Source organism: Coturnix japonica, chromosome 1, assembly GCF_001577835.2.
Source record: "Coturnix japonica isolate 7356 chromosome 1, Coturnix japonica 2.1, whole genome shotgun sequence".
Lineage (NCBI taxonomy): Eukaryota > Metazoa > Chordata > Aves > Galliformes > Phasianidae > Coturnix > Coturnix japonica.
The window spans coordinates 196,512-220,811 of record NC_029516.1 but is presented as its reverse complement, the minus strand read 5'-3'; the positions used below and the strand labels follow the sequence as shown (position 1 = coordinate 220,811).

At 55.0% G+C, this 24,300-nt stretch overlaps 1 protein-coding gene across 1 annotated transcript in view; it reads right to left on the bottom strand.

Moving 5' to 3' along the window:
* Positions 1-21,971, bottom strand: part of SHANK3 (SH3 and multiple ankyrin repeat domains 3) — a 259,036-nt gene extending 237,065 nt beyond the window's left edge. The window contains exon 1 of the mRNA XM_032446652.1: positions 21,647-21,971. Within this exon, the coding sequence (XP_032302543.1) occupies positions 21,647-21,901 (255 nt within the window). The 5' untranslated portion in view covers positions 21,902-21,971. The remainder of the gene's footprint in view (positions 1-21,646) is intronic.
* Between the last annotated feature and the right edge of the window lie 2,329 nt (positions 21,972-24,300).

The following is a 24,300-nucleotide window of genomic DNA, read 5'->3' as shown; positions in this document are numbered from 1 at the left end:
ACAAAGGTGACAGGAGCAGAGCGGCCTGCAGGGCCTGGTGCAGAGCCTGGCCTGGAAGCAGGGCCTGGGCTGGGAGCAGAGCCTAGTGTGGGGTCTAAGCTAGGAGCAGGGCCTAGGCCAGGAGTGGGGCCTAAGCTGGGAGCAGGGCCTGGTATGGGGCCTAGGCCAGGAATGGGGCCTAAGCTGGGAGCAGGGCCTGGTATGGGGCCTAGGCCAGGAATGGGGCCTAAGCTGGGAGCAGGGCCTGGTATGAGGCCTAGGCCAGGAGTGGGGCCTAGGCTGGGAGCAAGGCCTAGACTGGGAGCAGGGCCTAGGCTGGATGTGAGGCCTGGCCTGGGCTGGGAGTGAGGCCTAGGCTGGGAGGCTTAGGCTGGGAACAGGGCCTGAGCCACGCTGTGGGAATAACACAGAACAAGCCCAGGGGACTTCCTTGCCTCTCTTTAACGGGCTGTGCTCGATTTTCCCAATTGTACATTTATTTTCTCTTCTCTGGTCAAAGCCTGCCATGGATTCACCCGGCAGCAGAGCAGCACCACACATGTGGTCATTCATTCCCTGCCCTGTTCCACAAGGACAGGGGGAGAGAAGCCGGGGGAGGGGGAGAAACCCAAAGAGGAACTCATGGGTTTAGATAAAAAAATATTTACTGAGACAGAAAGTGGAAAAGGAAAATAATAGTAATGATGATAATATAGTGTTTATTTACAGAACAAGCGCTGCACGATGCAGCTGCTCCCCATCTGCCAACCAACACCCAGCCCATCTCTAAGCAGTTCCCTCCCGGCCAACTCCCCGCAGTTTTATACTATTTTCATGTGATAACATATTGCATTGGACAGTCCCGTGCCCAGGCTGAGTTAGCAGCACTGGTTCTGCTCCACACAGCTCCTTGTTGCCCCTCAGCCCCTCACTGCAGCACAGCACAAGGAGTTGAAATGTCTGTGGCTCTGTGCAGCACAGCTCAGCAACACCGAAAGAACAATGTATTAGCAATACTGTTTTGCTCCCAAAGCTAAAACATAGCATCAAATCAGACACTGTGAAATTAAAAATAAAATAAATAAATACAATAAAAACCCACCTTGGTTCCAGCTGAAACCAAGACAAAAGCTTTTCCCTTCAGCAGCAGTTTCAGCTGTGGTGTCTCCCTGTGAACCCGGGCAGATTACAAATCCCCCACAGGGTCCTGCTGGCAGCTGTTCTCCTGCAGGAACACAGGGGAGGAGCTCACTCCCTGCAGAGCAACAGCCACCAGGAGAAGCTAGAACAGGTTTCCTGTGCACCGGGTGCTGGTGGTGGGCAGATTGGGACCAGCTTACAGAACAAGCTGTGTACACTGGCAAAACAATGAGAATTTTGGGGCTTAGATCACCTCCTGAGGAAAGCTCTGGCCCTGCCATCTGATGTGCTGGAACACCACGCTGGGAGAAGCTGCCCCCATCGAGAGGAAACAAGATAATGAGCAGGAGGGAGGCTCTTGGCTCCCAGCAGGAAAGCAGCCGTGCACAAGCCCTTCTTGCAGAGTTACGTGCTGTAGATAAAGGATTTGGGCTTGCTAGGTTTTCCAGTGAAACAGTTGCTGCTTATAAGACAGTCTGGGAGGGCGTTGTTGACTGCTGTGTCATCCTCCTGTATCCCTTGCCTGAGCCAGGGAACCATCCACAATTAATCCTTTTTAAAGACATGAGAGTCCAGGAGTTGTATTACAGCTCTTAACAGCGACAGCCACCCCCATCCTGAAGACCCTCCATCACTGCTTTCAGTCTAGCAGCTGCCTCTGATACTAATGCAGCCTGTTTGAAGAGACTGAGCACCTGATTAACTTCAAGTGAGTGGCTCTGGCAAGACAAAGCTGCAACAGCTTTCCCATCTGCCACCTGCAAGCGAAGGGCTGCTGAAGAGCACCATTGCCATCCTGCTTCAGCCAACTGCTGAACTTCTCATTTAGAAAACACAGGGCAAAGGAAATGCAAAAAGTTTGGGATCAGCTCGATTCAGTCACAGGCCCAAACAAAGAGCTCGGCGTGGATTAAAGAGGTGATGATTTCCTTCAGAGACCTGGCACTGATTCTACCATGTCACTGTACCGTCACAAAAGCACCAAAAAGAAAACAATCACCAACTACCGTCTAATGTGTGAGCAGTTGGAAAATGAGGATCTGAGAAACTTAAGCTCGACTTAAGGCTGGCAAATGCCATGGAAAGTTAAGCTGCTTCTACAGAAGGGTGCATAGGATCTTATGCTCACTCAGCTTCAATACAGAGAAACTGCAGTTTTGTAGAAAAGCCCTTATATTAAATCACAGATGATGGAAAAGACTTTTAAGGGTCACGACCAAGTCCAACCCCAGCCCATCCCCACTATGCTCACTCACTGCCCACTAACCCTGTCCCCAAGTGCTACATCTAATAAACACATTCAGAAGAAGTAAATAACTTCTCAGTATAAAAGAGTGAGAGAAATCAAGTTTGGCTGGAAAAACCAATGAGAACAGCACACTGCAGTTGCCTTAGGAGCACATGGCCAAGATGTTCTTTGATTCAGCAAATGTAAAGCCTCAAAGGCCTGTCAGATTGTCCAGACTGAGCAGGGCACTACTATGCTGCAAGAGTCAACCACTAACTCCCATCATGAGCTGAAATCCATCCCAGTTGGGCCGTAGAAAAGAAAAAAACCCAAACACACACACAATGGAAAACACACTCCCTCCTTGGATAAGTTCACAACCAAATACTCATCCTCAATAAAAGGTATGTCTTAATTCTCATTTGATTCCCTTTGTTTAAACTTTCAGTCATTCCTTCTCTCTATACCTTTGACTGTGGCACTGAACAGCTGTTTAATACTCAGCTCCTTGCTGTGCTCCAGCCTCCATTTAACAGTCACCTCTCAGTCTTGCTTAGGGTGAGCTGAAGAGATTGACGTTCATACACTGTAATGCATTTTCTCCAGATCTCAAATCATTTTTGTTGCTCTTTTCAGCATCCTCTTTAATTTTAAATATACCTTTTAAAGAGCAGAATTCGGAGCCAGAGGCAATATTCCAGCATCTGTCTCCCAGCTGTCACATACAGCTACAAAACACTGTCCTTGACTCACTGTCCGCTTGCTTCTATCTCCAGGCATTGCATTAGCAGTTTCCTTTAAAGTACATGGCCCTTTGGGTTCAGTTTGCTTTGACCACTCCACCTCACTCTGACAGCCAAACCCCAATTCACATCTTCTTGTTTTCTAGGTCTGGAATTTGCTACCTGTAGAACTCTGCATTTGAATGAATTAGAACATTATTTATTTTGAAGAGCACAGCTCTAGCTCACTCCACGTTAGCATTAATAAAAAAGAGTGGTGAGGTAGGGATGCAGCCTCTAACAACCCTAAAATTGCATTTCTTGGAACAGGAGCATGAGGGGACTGCAGAAGGGAGGCAGGGAGCACTGCCAAGGAAGCAGAAAGCACCATTGCACCGTGGTACACCCACGTCCTCGAGGTGCGTGCAGCTCTAGCTGTGCCAGAATGGGAAAGGTGTGGATAAGGGAGGGCAGGATGACCAACGGCCTGGAGCAGCGTCCATGTGAAGCTCATCCAAACAGACAGGAGTCCCAGCATGGGAAAAAGAACACTGAGATGGAATGCGACAAAACCAAAAGTGGCATGGAAAGTAGACACAGGTATTATTTCCTTGGGAATTGATGCAAACACTGCAAGTCGAGGAGACAGATACGACATCTTCATTAGACACACTCATGCTGATCTGCTCAATGGCATGCCGCGGGGTTCTGACAATTGACTCCAAATTGGTCTCCCAGGTCCCACCACTTGCAGAGTCATAACCACAAATCAGCGCTGCGTGCATCGCGGGCTGTTTGGCTTATCCCACTCAGGGCACCCTACCCAGATCTGACTTTAATTGCGACACTATCTCTTGGTTTACAGCTTAATACCACTCTTTTCTTCCAAGTTACAAGTTCCCTCATTTCACATTAACCTACCACCGTTCTGCCTCCAGGTCTCAACAACCAGGCTAATTTTGCGGGCGGATCCTTTTTCTCCATACTTATGACTCCAGGACATTTGCACATCCACCCTGTTATTTACGACTGCAGCGGTTCTGTTAACTTGCACTAACTTCTACTCCCCAGCAGTAAAGTCTTTTAAAACAAAACTCAGGAGGATAAGAAGACAAACTGGCAGTTTTCTGCCATTGTCATTGGCCATTCTGAACCCAGAATGGGTATTTCTATACAACCCTGCAAGAGTTCACCCAAGGAGCCCCACAGCAAGGAGTCAGACTGGCACCAACGGAGGGCTCTGGGGACAGCTGGTCCTGCTCTGAGCAGGGGAGACCGACTAAAGGCAGCATAGCATTGGCCAGGCACCTCCAAAGATGAAGACCTCCTAACTTCTTGAGGCCCCAGACCATTTCCCTGCGATGAAAAAAGGCCACAGAGGAGAATGTCTCTGGCCACAGCTTGGTCCTCTTGTTCCATGTCACCCCCCAGAGGAGTCCACCTCCATCGCCTCTCCCCACCCTGCTAGGCAGTTGCATATGGCAGTATGGTCTTCCTTATGTCTCCTCCTCCCTGGTCTGAGCAAACCCTACTCTCAGCCTTTCCTTCTGTTTCCTGAACCTCAGCTCCAAGTATCCCAGGAACTCTGTGGAGCCACCTGGACTCTGGCAATGTCTGCCCTGGGCTGGTGAGCCCAGCTGACCCCCACTATCTGTATGGCTCTCAGTAGTGCTGAGTGGTGGAAGCCATCCCCACCTTTGCCAGCAGGCTGCCACCAGCTATTGCTGCTCAGGGTGTGCTCAGCCTTCATTGCCAAAGGCACTGCCAGTGCTGGGTCAGGGCGCTCCTGAGATCCTTCAGCATTTCCTGCCAAGGAACCTGCTGTCCAATCACCCATCCTTCCCTATCTCATTACATTCCACGGCACTGCTGCAGCCCATGGGCAGGATTCACCTCTTCCAGCCCTTGAGGCCATTCCTGCAGCTGGTGGAGACCCTTTTGAGGAGCAGCCTGGCCCTCAGCCTGCTGACTGCTCCTAGACTGGCTGGTTCTGCTCTGCTAAGAGGATACCACATGGTGTAAGCTCTCATATCCATTCCTGACGAATGAGCTCTTAACCAGCCACCAAATGGGCTTTGTATGGCCACTGGCCATCCTTTAAGCCTGGTGGTCCAGCCAGCTGTCTGCCAACCTTGCCCTCCAGCCACCTAAACCATCTCAGTCTTATTTTGCAATAAGGGTGTAACAGGAGAACACTCTGAGGATAACACACTGAAAAACTCCTCAAGTTCTATATGGACATTTCCTGCACTCTCCTCTTCAAGTATCACCCACCCCAGTGTATAAAGCAGCCGAGTTGGTTGGGCATGGTTTACCCTCTGCAAATCCTTGCTAGCTGTTCCCAGTCACCTCCTGACTTTCATGTGCCTGAATGAGGCTTCCATCAGGACCTTCCCTCCAACCAAAGGGACGCAGCCGTTGGTCAGCCTCACCACAGCTCCTTTTCCTCATCCTTGATGCAAGCACTAAGAGCACTCAAAACATGCACTATGATTTCCAACAAGGGGTTACCGTATACACCCAGCCCTTGGGCCAACTGCTGCCTTAGGCTGGGGCAGTTCTCTGGGTGTCCACCCTTTGCTTCAGCCCTCCAGTGACCTCTTCAAACCACCAACATTCTGAGCAAAGTTACACACGTTGAGGTACTTTCCTTCCTGCCACACTCCTCTGAAGACAGGAATTCATCACTGAGTCATGCTTTCCCCAAGCCAATCTCTTTGCTGGGCACTGGGGGCATCGCAGCTCTTCTTGTGTCCCCAGGCAACTTGTAAAGACATTCCAGAGGTGTTTCCATCCACCTCCTCTGAAGTCTCAATAAATCCTCTCAGTTATCTCCCTGACATCCATTCTCTTTTATCACAGAATGGAAACAGATTAAGGAGACATGAACTTCTGGAAATGCAATGGTTAAATCTTATCAGAAATTGTTTCCCAACTGTTTAATTGTCCCGGTTTTGATTAACAGTGTAGCTACTATTCCACAGATCGGTTTGTTGGTCTTTAACTTTCACACTGAAGACGTCCTTAGCGAAAGCTTTAGCGTCAACACCACCTTCTCGCTAATCGCTTTTCCCTGCTTTAATAACTGTTTTGAGTGAAAAGAAAACACACGTTAGTGCTTCCTACACACCTACCCAAAATCCCTTCAATAATTACCCACTGCTTTGTTCTTGTAAATCAATTTGCTCCAGCACTCACCCGCTGATCCATTCTCTTCTGAAACCTCCCCAGTGCTTCATGCGGTTCCTCCGCTTTGTTTCCTCCTCTCTGTACCGACCCAGAGCCCAGAGCTGCAGAGGGACCTCCCTGCTCCGGGGGTGCAGGTGGAGGTGTCAGCAGTGGGGATGCCACACTGAGGGGTCCCAGGGACCCTCCCACCCCCCCTCAGGCTGAGCAAAGGGCTGCTCCCTTTGGTCCCACTCCACGAAGCTTTGTCCCGGCACCAGGTGAGCAGGGACACGCAGCCACAGGCAGAGCCGGCTCTGGAAGAGTCGCTCCTCTGCTCGGCGGCTTTTAATTAAAAAAGAGTAATGACAACGTTGATGAATTAGTGAACCCCTCCTCCGCTGATCGATTCCGGCAGCATCTGCCCCGTGTGCTGCGCCTTGGCAGCCTCCCAGCAGCGGCCCAACGCTTGGCGGTTCCCAGGCAACCACGGCCTCGAGGTTCACACATGACAACTTCTACAACATCGCCGTGTTTTCAATACAAATTCTGCCGCACCGAGCTGTCAAATCAGCTAAAGTTAATAGCAAGTTAAATAGTACAAGGAGGGCCCATATTGACTGCTTTACTTCCGGACCTCACCCCGCTCAAAAATTAGCATTTCTCTTCCATCAGCAACTGCGGGTTTTGCAGGCTGCTGCATTTAAACGCCGCAGATTCCTTTGGGTCCACAAGGAAATTTATATCACGTTTTCCACAGAAAAAAGAGCCTGAGGCAGCACGCAATTACTTCGGTCACAGCAGCACAGGAACCATGAGAAACTCTAAGCCAACCCATTGAAGGACGACGGGAGCGCTGAGCATCGCCCCGCAACTGCAGTCTGGGGATGCAGGGTGCTCCAAAATGACCCAACTGCTACAGGGGCAAATGAGCTTCTTCGTGTCCAATGGAGCCGCTCAGCAAGATGAAAACTGACTGTGAAAAATCTCACCCATATGTTCATGCTGGTCTAATGCAACCTGAAGGAAGGACATCAACTGACCAAAGCTCTAAATACTAAGGACGTGCAGAGCTGTCATCAGCATCACTGATGAGCATCACGCAGCCTGGAGAAGAGAAGGCTGCGGGGTGACCTCAGTGCAGCCTGCCAGGACCTGAAGGGAGCCTACAGACAGGAGGGGAGTCAGCTCATTGAAAGAGCAGATAATGGCAGGACAAGGGGAAATGGTTTGAGGTTGAAGGAGGGCAGATTGAGGTTGGATGTTGGGGGGAAGTTCTTCACTGTGAGAGTGGGGAGGTGCTGGACCAGCTGCCCAGAGAGGCTGTGGATGCCCCGTCCATCCCTGGAGGTGTTGAAGGCCAGCTTGGATGGGGCCCTGGGCAGCCTGGGCTGGTATCAATGTGGAGGTTGGTGGCCCTGCCTGTGGTGGGGGGTTGGAGCTTCACCATCCTTGAAGTCCCTTCCAACCCAACCATTCTGTGATTCTATGATCACTAAGAAGGCAAAGGAAGAGCTCAGGGGAAGTGTGAATGTTTATAAAGAGGAGGGGGAAAAAATGTTACCAAATATTTCACAGATCATTTTGCAGTGTTACAAGCATCCCTAATTTAGGGCATTAAGGGCAGCCTGAAGCAGGTGTCTTTGTTCCAGCTGACTGGAACATCTGTCAGCATGGAGCTGCATCAGGTGAGGCTCAGGGAAAGGTGGTGGGCACAGCACAGACCCCGGGGCAGTGGGCACAGCCCTGAGCTCAGGGAGCGCTGGGACACCACTCAGCTGTAGGGTTTGTGTGGTGCTGTGTGGGGCTGGGGGTTGGGTTTGATGATCCTTGTGGGTCCCTTCCCACTTGACATAGCCTGTGATTCTGTGATTTTGCACAAGGTATTTCACAATGAAGGTACCTGCAGGCCGCTAGCCGAGAAGCATCCATCCCACTGGTACCCACCTCATCGTCCTCATATCAGCACGTGCTCCCCAGCCCCATTCCAGCACTGCTCCCTCCCAGCCCCACATCAGCAGCTCACCGCAGGCCCTGCATGTCGATTTTGCAAAGCAGTGGTACAAGAAAGCACAAATTGCTATCAATAAACCAGCGCCGAGAAAGGGCCAATCAGAAGCTGGAAGGGTGATTTTGTTGGGTTAGCGGTTTAATTAACAGCCAGGCCTTTAACGATGCCAATGACCTGTGAAAGTCAGGACACGTTTAGAGAATCAGTGCTCTACAGCAGGACTGCCAAAAGCAGCTGCAGAACTGCAGCACCGGAGCTTGTGCTGTGGGGAACAGTGTGATTTCCCCAGGCTGAGAAGACTTCTTCACAATGGGAACTGCAACGTTCCTGGATCATGAGAATAAGGGCAACTGCAGGCTTTAGAAGCAGCACTTAGCATTGATTTGTGGCATCTTGTTTGCACGTGCCACCTTCAGGCGGTTCTTCAGCCCTCAGCCAATAGAGCAGCACTGACAAACAACACCAAAGCCTTCAGTGGAGGAATGAGGCTGAGAGGCACCTGGGGTCAGTCAAACAACGGAGGTGTGAAAGGAAATAAGATGCTGCTAATAAAGACTGCATCTGAACTGAGGCAAGATGTGCATTACACGATGTGACGTCTCCGGACGGTGAGATCCAACAAAGATGAATCCTGTTTTGTAAAACTCCCCACATGCATCCTCAGCAAAGGAGAGCAGCTACACACGCAGTGCCAATTAGAAATACATTTACAGCATGCAGAAATATGTATTTACAGCAATTATGGGCAAGGGGAGGGAAAAAAAGAAATGCAGCAAAACGCCCTCTGTTAGATCTCAGGAAGGGGAAGAGACGTCACCCCCCTCCAGCTCCAGCTCTGCTCACCTTGAACACCAGCCCCAAAATCAATCTGTGCCACAATAAACAAGCACAAATAGAGGGAAGAAACATCATTTTAACCAAGCTGCTGGTAAACCCCTGCAGCGATCCTGGGGAAGAGAACAAACAGCAGCGTGAGCTGCCACCTCGGCCTGGGCAAGGCCAAGAGCTTCTAGAGAGAAGATTTAGGTTAGATAATTGGAAAACATTTGGGGGCAGTGAGGCCGTGGCACTGCTGCCCAGAGCTGTGGGTGCCCCATCCATGGATGGGGCCCTGGGCAGCCTGAGCTGGGGGCACACAACGCACGGCAGGGGTGGGTTGGGGGGTTGGGGGTTCCCTTCCAACCCAACCAATCTATGGATCATGATCTGCAAGGTCCCTTCCACCCCAACCGTTCCACACATCTGTGATCTGTAAGACTGCTTCCAACCCAACTGTGCCATGGCTCTGTGACCCATAAAGCCCCTTCCATCCAAACAGTCCTACAGCTCTGTGATCCATAGGGTCAATTCTGTCTCAACTGTCCCATGGCTCCATGATCTACAAGGTCACTTCCACTCCAACCATCCTACCACTCTCTGACCCACAAGTTCACTTCCCCCCCAACCATCTTACAGCTCTGTGATCCATAAGGACACTTGCACCCCAACTGTTCTATGTCTCTGTGACCAGTGAGGTCCCTTCCACCCCAACCATCCTATGCACAGCACAGAATCCCTATTCCAGTCACACAAGGACAGACCTTGCTGCAGGAGCACTGCGAGGGCCCCAATGACCCCGCAGGACCAAGATGCTCCCTCCCACAGCAGCAATTGTGCAGTCACTGCAGCAGCTGTGAGCACAGCAAAGCTTTCCTGGGCCATCAGAAAGGCTGGATTATCATCGTGACATGCTGGGCTCAATGATGCTCACGGGATCTTTCACTGTTACGGTTCTTGGGTTTGGAGCCACGTTGCAAAGGCGCTGCACCCCTCAGTGCCAGCAGTAAATGCATTTAAAGTGATGAATTTGTTTTAGGACACTTCAGCATGAAGGAAAAAAAATACCAAAAGAATGAATGGAATGCAGAAACCTGCTCACACTTAATAGTTAACCTGGAGCGAGCCACAGAAGGGAAGGTTAGCACACAAACACTGAACACAACAATTACTGTAATGGATCGATACAGCAGGGCACGGATACAGAGATAAATGATTTATAGCTCTATTAGTAAAAGCATATTAATGTTCCCACACGTCCTTTTTAATGCAACGTATTATCTGGGGAAAAAAACAATACTCTGCAATTTAACTTGATCCAGGAAAACAGAAATGGGAACATCTACAGGCTGGGAAATTTGTGTCTCTGTGTGTTCATCCCACACCTGGCCTGCAGACACCCAAAGGAGATCCCAGCCAGCACCATCCATGTGTGCTGGTATCTCTTACAATCACACATCCATAAACCAGCGTGGCCAATTAGGGCTGCTTCACAGCTGTAGGAAGAAGTATCAGGTCTCTTGTCCTCAGCTACGAGCAGCTACTGCCCGCTCCTCCGTCCCAGCTGCCATTTGCTGTGTGAGCCCCACCAACTCCATTCAAGCCCCAGGGAAACCCCCGGGGTCCCCCAGTGCTCAGGGGCAGCTCAGAGCATTCACTGATATCAAAGGTCCCATCCCAAAGCAATGGAAACCTCAGTTCCTTCTTCTGAAGGCTGCGCTACCATTCAGCAAGACCTGGACAGACTGGAGAGTTGGGCAGGGAGGAACCCAATGAGGTTTTACAAGAGCAAGTTTAAGAAGGGCTCAGTGATCTTTTAAAGTCCCTTCCAACCCCTGCAGTTCTGTGATTCCAGTGGAGGTGGCCCTGCCTATAGCACAGATCCTTCCAACTGGAATCCTTCCATGATTCAACGATTCACTTTTCACTGAACACCGCTGTGAGTGGGCATTGGGGGCTGTGAAGCATCCTCCCACCTGTGCTTATCCCCACTCCTCAGGACAGGGACACCCCTCCTGCTCCAAACTCCCCTAACACACAGCCCTGGGTGCTGGCACCAGGAGGGCAGTGCAGGGGGCACAGCTGAGCTGCCCCCATCCATCACAGCCTCAGCAGCCCACAATCCCAACTCACCTCCACGGGGCACCCCTTCCTCCCCAATAACCAATGGGTTCAACTCCAGTTCAGTGGAAGGTAGCATCTCTATTTGTGATGTCAGTAGGTCCGATCGGTGGCAGAGGATGGGTGCAGGGTGAGCCTTGGAATTTTATCTACAGATATATATGAGATAATTGGGAAGGAAGTACCAACCAGAAACCCGCCTTTCAGCATCAGAAGGCGCTGCACATGAGGAGCGTGAACGCAGAGCGCTGCCAGGCAGGAGCTCAGCTGCCTGCAGCTCAAAGGCAAAAAAGAATGTGAGATAGAGACAGTGCAAATCTCTGCTCTGTTATTTCCTTTGTAACTGCACTGCTGAGTTTGTAATCTCGGATTTACCTTTTTCTTCTCCTGGTATAAACCTCATGTTCTCGCCCTGAGCTTGCTTACCATGTAAAGTGGATTTGGGTGAATAAAACCCACGGCGCTCCCTCCCAGATGAGGAATCCTCATAAACCACATTGAGAACAAATCCCCTGCGGTGCAGGGACTGCAGGCCCCGGGAGTGGGGAGCGATGGGTGCAGGAGGTGCTCTGGGGGAGCTGGGACTGCCAAGATACCCACATCTCGTCCCTGAGCACCACCCCATGGCCACAGCAACTGAGCGGGCTGGATCAGTGCTGGGTTTGCACAGAGCTGTGGTGCTCCATCCCTGGAAGTGCCTGAGGCCGTGGATGGGGCCCTGGGCAGCCTGAGCTGGGGGGCACCCAACACACGGCAGGAGTGGGGCTGTGGGATGGGGGTCTCATCCAACCTAACCATGCTGTGATTCACGCTCACATCTTGGTCACAGCTGTGCGCCATAAGCCGCAGTGAGGACAGACATCCCTCAGAGCACTACTATGCCCTTCTGGCAAAGGCAGCGCTGCTGTGACCATCTGGGGCTGTGTGACACCTGGATGAACCAAGGGATGCCTTCTTCTGTGAGTTCTGAGGTTGCCAGATCCAACCCCACCCCATCGCACCGTCCCACTGCCCACGTCCCCAAGTGCCCCATCCCTGTGCTCACCCAACACCCCCAGGGATGGGGACTCCCCCCTGCCCTGGGCAGCTGTGCAGTGCTGACCGCTCTTTGGAGCACAGCTTGGTCCCCATCTCCACCCTGACCCTCCCAGCACCGTCAGCCCATCCCCTCCCGTCCTCTCTCTGCTCCCTGTGATCACCCCCCTCACCACAACCTCCTTTCAGGAGCTGTAGGAGCCATGAGGTCCCCCTGAGCCCCCCGTAGTGATGCTGCACTGCAGCCCTCTTCTGTCTCAGACAAATAGGAGATGATGGAGAAGTGGCCCAAAGTTCTATTAAGAAAATGTGTGACACAACAATGAAGCTAATCTCTGAATTTTCCTGCAACCCAGATTTTAATGAAAATAATCTCCCCTGGACGCGGCTGTAACATCAAGTTCCAGTGCTGCTGCTCATACTGTGTCCCACGCTTTCTTACCAGTAACTATGAATTATGGCTCAATTACGTTCCCTTTGCCCTCTAAGCACAAGAAGGAGGGGGAGGGCTGCCCTCACATCTACTTTACAAATAACCTTCAGGCTGATGGTCCAAGCACATGCAGCTCCCCAGCTCCTCACCCGGCCCAGGCAGGGCACTCAGCACAGGACGCTCTGTGAGCACATCGAGTGTGAGCAAACATTTGCTGCCAGCACGGAGCTACAACTGAACCTTCCAGAAGACCACAGAAATGCATGGTCTGACAGCCCAGCACAAGCAAAATGGACCTGCTGCATCCTTTATGCCTTTGCTTGGACCTGCTGCATCCTTTATGCCTTTGCTTGGACCCGCTGCATCCTTTATGCCTTTGCTTGGACCTGCTGCATCCTTAATGCCTTCGCTTGGACCTGTTGCATCCTTTATGCCTTCGCTTGGACCTGTTGCATCCTTTTTGCCCCTGCTTGCTCCAAGTTTTCATACACTCACTACATCTGGGAAAGAGCTTTGATATCCCCAGTCCAACCCCAGCCCATCCCACTGTGCCCACTGACCACATCCCCAAGTGCCACCTCCCCACGGCTCTGGAGCACCCCCAGGGATGGGGACTCTCCCACTGCCCTGGGCAGCATTGCAGCACTGACTGCTCTATGGAGAAGAAATTATTCCCAGTATCCAACCACATTTTTCCCCATCCATTCCACCAGGAGCTCTGCATGTCCTGCAGCTCCAGCCTGCTGACTCAAAGAGCCACCAGGAGGCAGAAAGCAGAGACACAGCAAAAAGTGCATGGACAATTCCAGAGCATGGGCACAGGAACACCACAGCACAAACCCAAGGGCTGCCCTGCGGGTGCTCTCTGCTTCCTGCCATCACAGGGATGCCCTGTTTGCTATCACACAGCCCTGGAACCCAGCAGGGATCAGCAGAAGCATCGCTGCCTCAGGATTTTGGAGACCCCAGAGGTAACCTGATGGGAAGGAATGAAATTGGGTTCACATTAATGTGTTAAATGCACTTATTGCTGTGCCCAGTGGGAAGGCAGAGTGAAACAACAGACCAAGCATGTTAATAACAATAACTAGAGCTCAGATGCACAGACGTCAGGGTGAAACCTCTTTCTGTCTCCACCACGAAGCACCTCTGACAGTGCTGCATCTGCAGACTGCACACCAGGTGGGAGGAGGTGGGAGTCAGTTCTGCTCCTTCTTCCCTGCTGAGCAACGCACAAAGGAATGGTTGGGCCATTGGAGAGCACTGGGGGTTGTCTGCGTGGTTTATGCACTGCACCCAAAGCACACATTGCCAGAAATCTGGAGGTAAACGATGGGGTCCAACACCCCATCCCTGCAGGCATCCAAGGCCAGGCTGGATGTGGCTCTGGGCAGCCTGGGCTGCTGGTTGATGGCCCTGCACACAGCAGGGGGTTGGGATGGGATGAGCATTGGGGTCCTTTGCAACCCAGGCCATTCGATGGTTCTGTGATTCTATGAATCCATGCTAATTTTGTGCATCACGTTAAGCAATTATCATGCAAAATACACATTCCATTTATTTATTCTATTTTCTATCCTAATGTTTAGAAAAGAGTGAGAGGCATTTTTCATCCTTAACGGAGGATGAACGGCTCTTCTTATGATTCAGATCGAAGTGGGCTTTAAATTGGCACTAAAATCTGTTCATTTATCACCTTAAAATAGTTCTTAGTAGTAACAAATTAAACACAAGTGCCCTACGCTCCCAATACCGGATACATTGGAAATGTGTAAGCAACCCCAGATCCCCCAGCTTTACAATGAACAAGAAAAAGGGGTTTCAACCCATCCCCTGAGGGGGGTCCTTAAGGATCACCCTGTTCCAACCCCCGCTGTGGGCTGGGTGCCCCCCCAGCTCAGGCTGCCCAGGGCCCATCCACAGCCTTGGGCACCTCCAGGGATGGGGCACCCACAGCTCTGGGCAGGAGATGCCAACAGAATGAGTTCCTGTTTATGTCAGGAGAATAAACACCAGCAAAAGCAGCTACAAAGCGACGTTAAACTGTGCCACGTTTGATGCAGGGCTCAGCAGCGTGCAGTGAGCAAAGCACGGGGCTGCACAGTGAATAAGAATGATGGAAAAAAAACAACCCAACAGCTGTCTCATTCATTGAGCACGATTAATCTGATCTGAAAGAAGCCGGGTTCCTATGGAAAAACAATGTGCAGCTTGTAATCAAAAAGCATCTCAAAGCATGTGCATAAGTGGTTTGATTCTCCCATAAAAGGGGTGGAAATCCAATACAACTATTGACATGCAGAGATCTTTACAACAGCAGAAAGCAGATGCTCTGGCCAAGGATCAAAGCTTTGAGCGCTGGCTTAGGCCATCCAGGAGGTCATTTCCTGACCTCCAAATCTCCCTTTGCAACATGAACGTTCTGCTGATTTATTCCTTCGCTTGTTTGTGCTGCTTATGTGGATGAGATAAAGCACAGAAACGGGAACTATTAGGAGCTGTGTGGCACTGGGAGAGGAATGGGGGGGTTGGGCAGAAACAAGGAGCTGGGATTGGCATGGCCAGACAGCGGCCTGAAAGCACCACATGGCTGGGGTTGGGTTGGCAGAACCATGTAGTTGAAATTGGATGGGGGACAATGTGTGGTTGGGGTTGGGTTGGCAACACCACATCATTGAGGCTGGATTGAGGTTGACGAGGTGTGATTGGGGTTGGATTGGTGGCTCTGTGTGGTTGGGGTTGGGTTGGCAACACAACATACTGGGGTTGTATTGAGGTTGGTGTGGTGTGGCTGGGGTTGGGTTGGTCGCACTGTGTGGTTGAGGACCACACTCCCACCCAGGGCCACTCACTGCCTTCCCATTGAGGTAAACCACAGTGAAGGCTCCTGTGAGGTCTCAGGACACACAGGACCAACCCTCGGTCCTTTCAGGATGGGATTTGGCCCCATTGGGTCACAAAAGGCCTTTCCATTCCTTTGGTTAAAAACCACCAGGGAGAAGTTACGGCACTCAAACCTGATTTTGTACGTTTTATCCCCGCTTTGTGACAGCAAGGATCAAAATAGAGCACCGTGTGGGTGGGTGTAGATTTAAATAGCAGATGAGCACCCGGCCGGTGCCGTCCATCCACTGCAGCACAGTGCTGTGCAATGCCCCGAGTGCAGCTGGACACATCCCAGCCCCACACACAGCTCACAGCCTGCAGGATGCTGCCATCTCCCCACGGCTATGGGGACAACATAGAACCATTGAATGAACGTCTTGCATAGAGTCACAGAATGGCCTGGGTTGGAAGGGAGCTCCAGGATCATGGAGCTCCAACCCCCCACCACAGGCAGGGCCACCAACCTCCACATCGATACCAGCCCAGGCTGCCCAGGGCCCCATCCAACCTGGCCTTCAACACCTCCAGGGATGGACGGGGCATCCACAGCCTCTCTGGGCAGCTGGTCCAGCACCTCCCCACTCTCACACTGAAGAACTTCCCCCCAACATCCAACCTCAATCTGCCCTCCTTCAACTCCAAACCATTTCCCCTTGTCCTGCCATTATCTGCTCTTTAAATGAGCTGACTCCCCTCCTGTCTGTAGGCTCCTTCAGGTCCTGGCAGGCTGCACTGAGCTCACCCCGCAGCCTTCCCTTCTCTTCTCCATGCTGAACAAGCCCAGCTCCCTCAGCCTGTCTTTGTAGGGAGGTGCTGCAGCCTCTGAGCATCTTTGTGGCCTCCTCTGGACCCTCTCCAGCAGCTCCCTGTCTTTCTTGTGTTGGGGGCTCCAGACCTGGACACAGCACTGCAGATGGGGCCTCACAAGGGCAGAGCAGAGAGGGACAATCCTGTCCCTGCTGGCCACCCCTCTGCTGCTGGAGCACAGGAACATCACTGTGACCCCACAGACTCCCCTCAGTCTGGTTTTCAGCTGGATTAAAAGTGGAAGGAAAGAGCCAGCAGCACTGAGTGGAGAAGAAAAGCCCTCGGAGATCTCAGGACGAAGCCTCAATCACCGAACGCTGCGGCTCCTCCTGAATTTTCCGAGCTTTTTGATGAGCTCCAGCTCTGAGAGTTGGCAGCTTCCTGAGCACCACTCGTCTGCAGGAGGCTCTTATCTCTGCGTATGCATTTTTTATGTGCTACACTGAGCTGCGATCCCACGGAACAAGCGGTCCCTGTTTCTGGTGCAATGGAATTGCAAAGCCAGTGCCCCACTGCAGCCGTGGGGCTGCAAGGACCATCGCTGCCCTATGGGATGAACCAGGTTTGTGCAGAGCCCTCCAGAGGCACTTTGCATTTCCCAAGGATTGATTCTGCCTACAGAGAGCGGGGTTTGCACCCACAGCATGACCCGGGCAATCTGTTTTCAGTTGTGTTTTAGTGATGCAGAGCAGCAAGTCAAAGTCACTGCTACTTCAGTGCAGAGCAGAAATCCACTGGGACACGTTTGTGTGTCCTTCAAAAATAGATCATAAGCTCATAAATCATGGAGGTGCTTGGGATAATTTTATCCGCCCCATCCCACAGCCCAAAGCAGCTGCACCTGGAGGAGCAGCGGGATGGACCGGGATCAGCAGGGAGAGCCCCAGCGATGGGAGAGGATCTGCAGAGCTCTCTCCTCATCCCCTCCTCCTCGCTGTGCCTCTACTGCTGTGTGCCAGCAGCTCAGAGCTCTGCTCCGGGAGCTCCTCCTCCCGCTTTGATCCCTCTGCAGCCGCTGCGTCCTGATGCTGAGGAGCCCACGGTCCCCCGTGGGTCTGTAGGTGGGTAGAGCTGCCCAGCGCTGGGGATGTCCCAGAGCACAGTGCTGAGTGGGGGGGCAGGGAGTCCTCACCCCCACCAGCACCCAGCAACACCCCCCTCCTCAAGCAACGCAGCCTTGGGAGTCGTACAGCACACACACACACACACACACACACAGAGGCAGATTTTCACTACCATCCCCACTGCTGGATTTGCAGCCCACTACGTGCACGAAGGATGGTTTCATTCATCCTTTCCATCCCAATTTCTGCTACAAGCTCAGCAGTTCTACCCTCCTTGGTGGAGTCAAGGGACAAGGGGAAATAGTGGCACACAGCAGCACAGCAGTGGCACTCCCTGGCTCCAATGTGCCCACGGGTATTTCCTACAGCCTCCACCACTTCTCTGCTTGTCCTTTAGGAAGCAGAGCATCAGACAGCACAAAAGGGCCTTTTACTTGCAGACAAAACAACTCCTTTTTGCAAACAACCCGATCAGACCCAATGTCCCTCATCACACAGACCCTCTGCAGCATCCAGACCCCAGCAACAAAGGTGCACGCAGACCCCCAGCCCACCCTGCAGGATGGCACCAAGGCTCCCCATGGGCACGGGCAGCACTGCATGGCCCCATGCTGCCAATGGGGGGGGGGGGGCTCAGTTGGGTGGTGGGAGGCTCATTTGGGACATGGTTGCTCAGTGGGGTCGTGGTGGTTCGGTGAGGTGGTGGGCTGCTCAGAGGAGTAGTGGGGGCTCATTGGGGTGGTGGGGGCTCAGTGGGACAGTGGGAAAGTGGGAAGCTCATTTGGGATGTGGTTGCTCAGCAGGGTGGTGGGGGCTCAGTGGAATGGTAGGGGGGGTTAGTAGGGTGGGGGTGCTGGCTTGGTGGAGTGCTGGGGGCTCAATTGGGCAGTAGGAGGCTCAGCTGGGTGGTGGGGGCTCAGTTGGGTCATAGGAGCTTAGCTGGGAAATGGGAGGCTCAGTTGGGAAGTGGATATTTCACCTGGGCAGTAGAACACTCAGGTAGGTGGTAGGGGCTCAATTGGGTTGGTGGGGACTCAATTGGGTTGGTAGGGGCCCAGTTGGGTGGTGGGGGCTCAGTTGAGAATTGGGAGGCTCAATTGGGTGAGCTCAATTGGTTACTGAGGGCTTAGTTGGCAAGTGGGAGGCTCATGAGGGTGGTGGGGGATGGCTCAGACAGGTCGTGGGCAGCTCAGTTGGGATGCGGTGGCTCAGCAGGACGGTGGGCAGCTCAATAGGTGATCGGGGGCTCAGCTGGGTGGAGGATGGCTTATCTAGGAGGCAGATGGCTCAGTCAGATGGTGGGAGGCTCAGCTGGGCAGTGGGGGCTCAGAGGGGCGGTGGGAGCCCAGTGGGGCAGTGACATCTGTTGGCCACAGCTCAGAGCCACCACATCCCACCTCACCCTGCAGGTGCAGCTGGTGCCGTTTGCATCCCGCAGTCGCTCAGTTGTGCTCCCACCACACTGAATTCACACCAAACCCCACAGAAATGGCCCAACACGACCCCAATCCTCAGCCTTCCTTCTCACCTTCAGCCCCGGCTGGGCAGAAGTCCAGGAAGAGTTTGCCTCTCTTTCTTTTATAATAGGAAAATTTATTCCTCGGTTTCCCTCGGCTTAGCAGTCGAATCAATGTTCTGTGCGCTGTTTTTCAAGCTCTTTCCTCATTTGCATTAAGGCGATAACAAGGCAGAAAATATTATCCTGAAGTATCCAGATTGAGAAGGAGAACTACAGAGCCTCCACTGCAGCCACAGGGGAGGACGAGCAGCTCCATCCCTCAGCACAGCAACACCCCAGACCCCCCCTATATCACACAGGGTGGGATCCCCCCATATCACACAGGGCAGGATCCCCCCCAGCACAGCCCCCGGTGCAGGAAGGATGCTTCACTGCAGGACATCCTTCCTCAGGATGCAGCCATTCCCCAGCTGCAATACAGCCCACGGGCCACCCTGCAGCACAAGCTCCTGCACTAGTAATTGCCCTTCTACCCACTGCTGGGCTACAGCTGTGAGCTGCCCCAGCTCCACTCAGCCTCGGGGGTCTCAGCAGTGCCCACCCCCACAGCAGCCGCCAGGCAAAACCACAGCACTCTGTGATCTTAATCAAGGAAACGCTTTGCAAAACGCTGGTGGGAAGAGAGTGGAACAGGGACAGGAAATGTAGGGTGCTGCAAAAACAGCCAGCTGAGCAGCAAAGCTTTGCAGGCCGGAGGAGCTCAGTGCAGCACACACAGCTGCAGGCACTGCACGGCTCCTCACCGCGGGCCCGGTGGGGGTTTGCTGCTGGGTTGTGAAGCTGGGAATGCCCCAGTTCCTTCTGCACTGCATGAAGAGGGCTCCCCTTTTGGACACTGAGCTCTGCAGCCTCCCCATCCCGGTGCAGCCCCTCTGCTTTCTGTCCCGCAGAAGGACACATCCCCTGCCCCATCCCCTGCCCCATGCAGCTGTGCCTGCAGCTGGAGAACGCCTCGCAGTGCTCTGTCCCTCCTGTCCCTCCTGTCCCTCCTGTCCCTCCTATCCCTCCTATCCCTCCTGTCCCTCCTATCCCTCCTATCCCCCCTCCCGTCCCCCAGGGGTCACTCTCAAGCCCCTGCCCGGTTGCAGAGCAGCTTCACCTCCATTCCCACACTGCGCACCACTGCGGGCTCCTCGCAGTGTTTAACCCGCAGCCTGACCTGCCATCAGGACGCAAACAGCCCAGAGCCTGAAGAGAGCCCCCCCCCCCCCCGGCACAAGGTCACCGCCCGCGGTGGGGATGCGCTCATAACAATGGAACCCACTAAGGGTGATTTCAAAGGCTTTCAGCTACACAAAGGAAGTGATGGAGAGTCGCAAAGGAACCTAAAAGACGCTCGTAGACAGTTCCAGGAGAGCCGGGAAGCTCGAATTGCGAACTCGAGGGCTGGTCCCGCTGCCACGTTGGAGCCCAGAGCTGAGATGGCACCGTGCCGTGCTCCTGTCTGCAGCCCTGCCCCACATCCCTACGGCACAGAACAAAGGCCTCAGCATCAGAGCGCCCCAGGGGCTCTTCTGGCTCCCACAGCCCTGAAACGTTCCATCAGCTCTTGGAGAGGCATCGACAGGGGAGCAAGATACGGGATGGGAAAACCCACTTCATGCATGGCAAGATGCTGCGCTTTGCATGGCACAGCCCCCACAGCTCGGGGACCTGGGTCTGCACAGTCCTGGATGCAGCACAGCATTGCAGGGAGTGAAAGGTGGGGGTACAGCACAGCACTGCACCGACCCCAGGATCACAGCAGCCCCAGCACCAGGTCCAGGCTGACCCCAGCACCCAGCACAAACCCCAACAGACCAGGAGTGAGTGTGGTGCAGACAGTGCCCATGGAACAGGGAGGCAGAGAGATGGACACCGGTGCGAGCTCCTGCAGGGCCCCCCCGGGCCCAGTGCCGCGCTGTGTCACACAGCGGAGCTGCAGCGGGATGGGGACCGGCTCCTCCTCGCTTCATCTTGTGGGCAGGGGAACGGGGCCGAGGGAGGAGGAGCCGGTGTGGCCGGGCTGCACGGGGAGCTGACAGCCGGTCCCTGAGAGCGCTGCTCCCGGCTGCAGAGAGGCGGAGCAGCCCCCATCGGATCCAAAGGCAGCTCAGCCCCTCCTGCCCTCGCCAGGCAACTGCTGCCCCAGCGCTGCGCCCTCATTAGAGCCACAGTCACCGCAATCCTTCCGCCCTGACCACGGGCTGCTCGCTTCCCTCTGTGCCCCCAGCACCACCCGCTGTGTCTCAGCCCCGCAGGGCGCACAGCATCAGCTCCGTCCGCTGACACTCCCCGTGCCGCACTGCTGTCCCCTCACCGGGGCACTCCGCACCATCCGTCACATTTCCATGCCCGCAGCACCGCAGCTCCCGCCCGGTACCCACGGAACAGGGAGCTGCGCCCCCTCCCCCCCATCCCCGTGCCCCCACCCGGGCAGTTGGCGGAGCGCTGCCGGCCCCGGAGCTCAGCGGGGACAGGGTGCGACACTGCGCGGCTCTGCGGGATGCGGGGAAAGGGGGAGCGCAGCACCGGCAGCACCGGGAGCACCGGCAGCACCGGGATCCGTCCTGCCGGCCCCGTACCCGGCCGGCCCCGCCGCGGCGCAGAGCAGTTGGCCGGGCGGGGGGTCAGGGACGGGCGCGGTGCGATGCGGGTCGGGTCGTGGCAGGGAGCGATGCGATACGATACGATACGATGCGATACGGTGCGTTGCGATGCGGGGCCGGGCGCGCACTCACCGTCTGCTGGAGGTCGGGGATGCCGATGCGGACGACGATGGCGCCGGGCGCGGGCTCCTCCATCCGCGCCGGGGCCGCCAGCTTCGGGGAGCGGGGCCCGGCGGGGCCGCGGGTCGGGTCCAGGCGCGTGTCCTCCCGCAGGACGGAGCCCGGCTCCCCGGCGGAGGCGCGGGGCTGTCGCTCCGGTGGCGGCGGCGGTTCTGGTGGCGGCGACTCCGGGCTCTCATGTTTGCTGCCGGCGGGGCTCAGAGGCATGCTCCGTGCGGCGCGGCGGGGCGGCCGGCACCGGCACCGGCACCGGGGGCCGCGCTCACAGCCCCCCCGGGGGCCCTGCGGGAAACAGGCGGTGAGCGGGGACCGAGCCGTGCACCCCCCGTGCGACCCCCCGGCACACAGGAACCCCCCCGTGCAGGGAAGACCCCCCCAACCCCCGGCTAAACAACGGGATTCCCATCTCGGGGCGACCCCCCCGGCACACAGGAACCCCCCCGTGCAGGGAAGACGCCCCCAACCCCCGGCTATACAACTGGATTCCCATCTCGGGGCTCTCCGTGGGGAACCCGACCCCACTCCCACGCCCCACGATGGGGATCTCACAAGGGACACCCCCAGTGGGGGTCTTCAAGCCCAGGGACTTGAGCAGGACCACCCCCACCCCACAGGGTAACCCTCATCCCAAGGATGTTCTGGGGATGCCCCACCTCAATGGGGACCCCCACCAACGGCCCCCTCCCAGCAAGGGGCCAACCCCCACCCCCCACCCTGTGTAGGTGCCAGGGTGGGCACCGATCCCATGGCAGTGACCCCTCCTCATCCCAGCAGAGGGAGCGGGCAGCCCCACCATAGAACAGGGGCACTCAGAGCACAGAGCTCACATCAGACCCGGAGCGTTTGGGCCGGGCACAGCGCTGGGGGCAGAGCTCCCATCCCAGCCTTTGGGGCCGGCTCTGCTCCTGCACCCATCGGCTGCCTTCTCTCCATGCCATCACCCACGTGTGTGCCCCGAACCATCCCCACACCACCCCCTGTGCCCACAGTTTCTGCCCCATCTGCTATGATGGACCTCCAAGTCCACCCCCACGCCAGCCATCAGCACCCACACGTGGAGCAGAGATGCAAGCAGCCACACCACGGGCTGCTATTTCTGCCCGTCCTCCTGCCAGGGAGAGCTCCTTGCAGTCAGGCCCTCACTACTGGGCAGGAACGGGGGCTGCCCTGCCAACAGCAGATGGATGAGGGCTGAGCCCTGCAGGACTGTGCGTAGGGCTGCGTCCGGTCCACGGCTGGCTGGGATTCAAGGCTTTAATCTAGATGACAATCCTCCAACAGAAATAGCCCCCAAACCACTGAGAGCTGAGAGATTTACGGTATGGCCTGGATCTGTCCAGGAAATGAGTAACGGTGCTTCCTCCTGCCCTCCTGCCCCAGCCAGAGCCTGGCTCTGCGGGCAGCCCGGCCCCCAGCACTCCCCTCTGGAGCAGCATCGGCTCCAAGCGTCCACAGCAGCAGAGATGGGAATGGAGAGGGGAGGCTGCATCCAGAGACACAGAGCCCTGGGGGAGGACCCCTGGGAAGGAGCCCGAGGGGTTCTGGAGCATGAGAGCAGCACCAGCCCCAGAACTGGGATCCTGGGTCAATGGTGATGAACAAGAACATCTCAGGACCAACCAGCCCATCTCTGGGCTCTTTCCACCCACACCTTCACAGCACTGCAGAGCTGTGGCTCAGCAGCTTCCCCTGCATCATTGGCTGCCCTCACCCCCAGCACAGGTCAGGTCTGTGCACCCAGATGGGAGCACACGGGGACATCGGTTTCAATCACCCCCAAACATAAAGCAGCGGTAAGGTGTCAATTTATGCCCCAGCCCAGCAGCACAGAAACCCCACAATGTCTCATTGTGGCTGCCTGTGCCACAGCACCTCTACCAGAGGCTGGGAATTGCTCCCTGCGGGGCAGTGGGGCAGAGAGAGGGGCTGGGAGCAGTGGGATGTGCCCATGCTCCATGCAGGGTCTGCCGGGCTCTGGGTAAAGGCACATGGAAACTGCTTTGGAGAGCACAACGGGGCCGAGAGATGGTGGCTCTGGGACCAGGGGCTGCAGCTCATCAGCAGCAAAGGAGAAAGTGAAGCTGTAGAGAACAGGCCAGGCTCTGGGCTGTGAGTCAGGGACATGGGGGATGAGGTGGGGCTGGAGAGGGGAGGAAGCGGATGGAATGGCCGTGAGTCACTGTGAGCCCAGCTGAGACCTCCGGCAGCTCAGGAGACAATGGAGCCCGAGCAGCCAGGAAGGGAGCAGGCAAAAATATCTGTGGAACAAAGGGCAGAGGGGGAAGAGGGGAAACCAAGGCAGGAGTCAGCAGCTGATGCTGCATGTGGGGCAGGAATGGCTGGAGAAACCCACAGCTGGGCTGCTCCTGGCACCAGCAGCCCTGCATGGAAGGTCGGCCTCTGCCGACCCTTTGTCAGTGCCCTTTGTCACCCCCACAGGTCAGACCTTTATCCCAGGGAGCAGCATTGGGGTGAGAGGGGATGGGCTGATGGGGCATTGAGAGGGTCAGGGTGGAGATGGGGACCAAGCTGTGCTCCAAAGAGCGGTCAGCACTGCACAGCTGCCCAGGGCAGGGGGGAGTCCCCATCCCTGGGGGTGTTGGGTG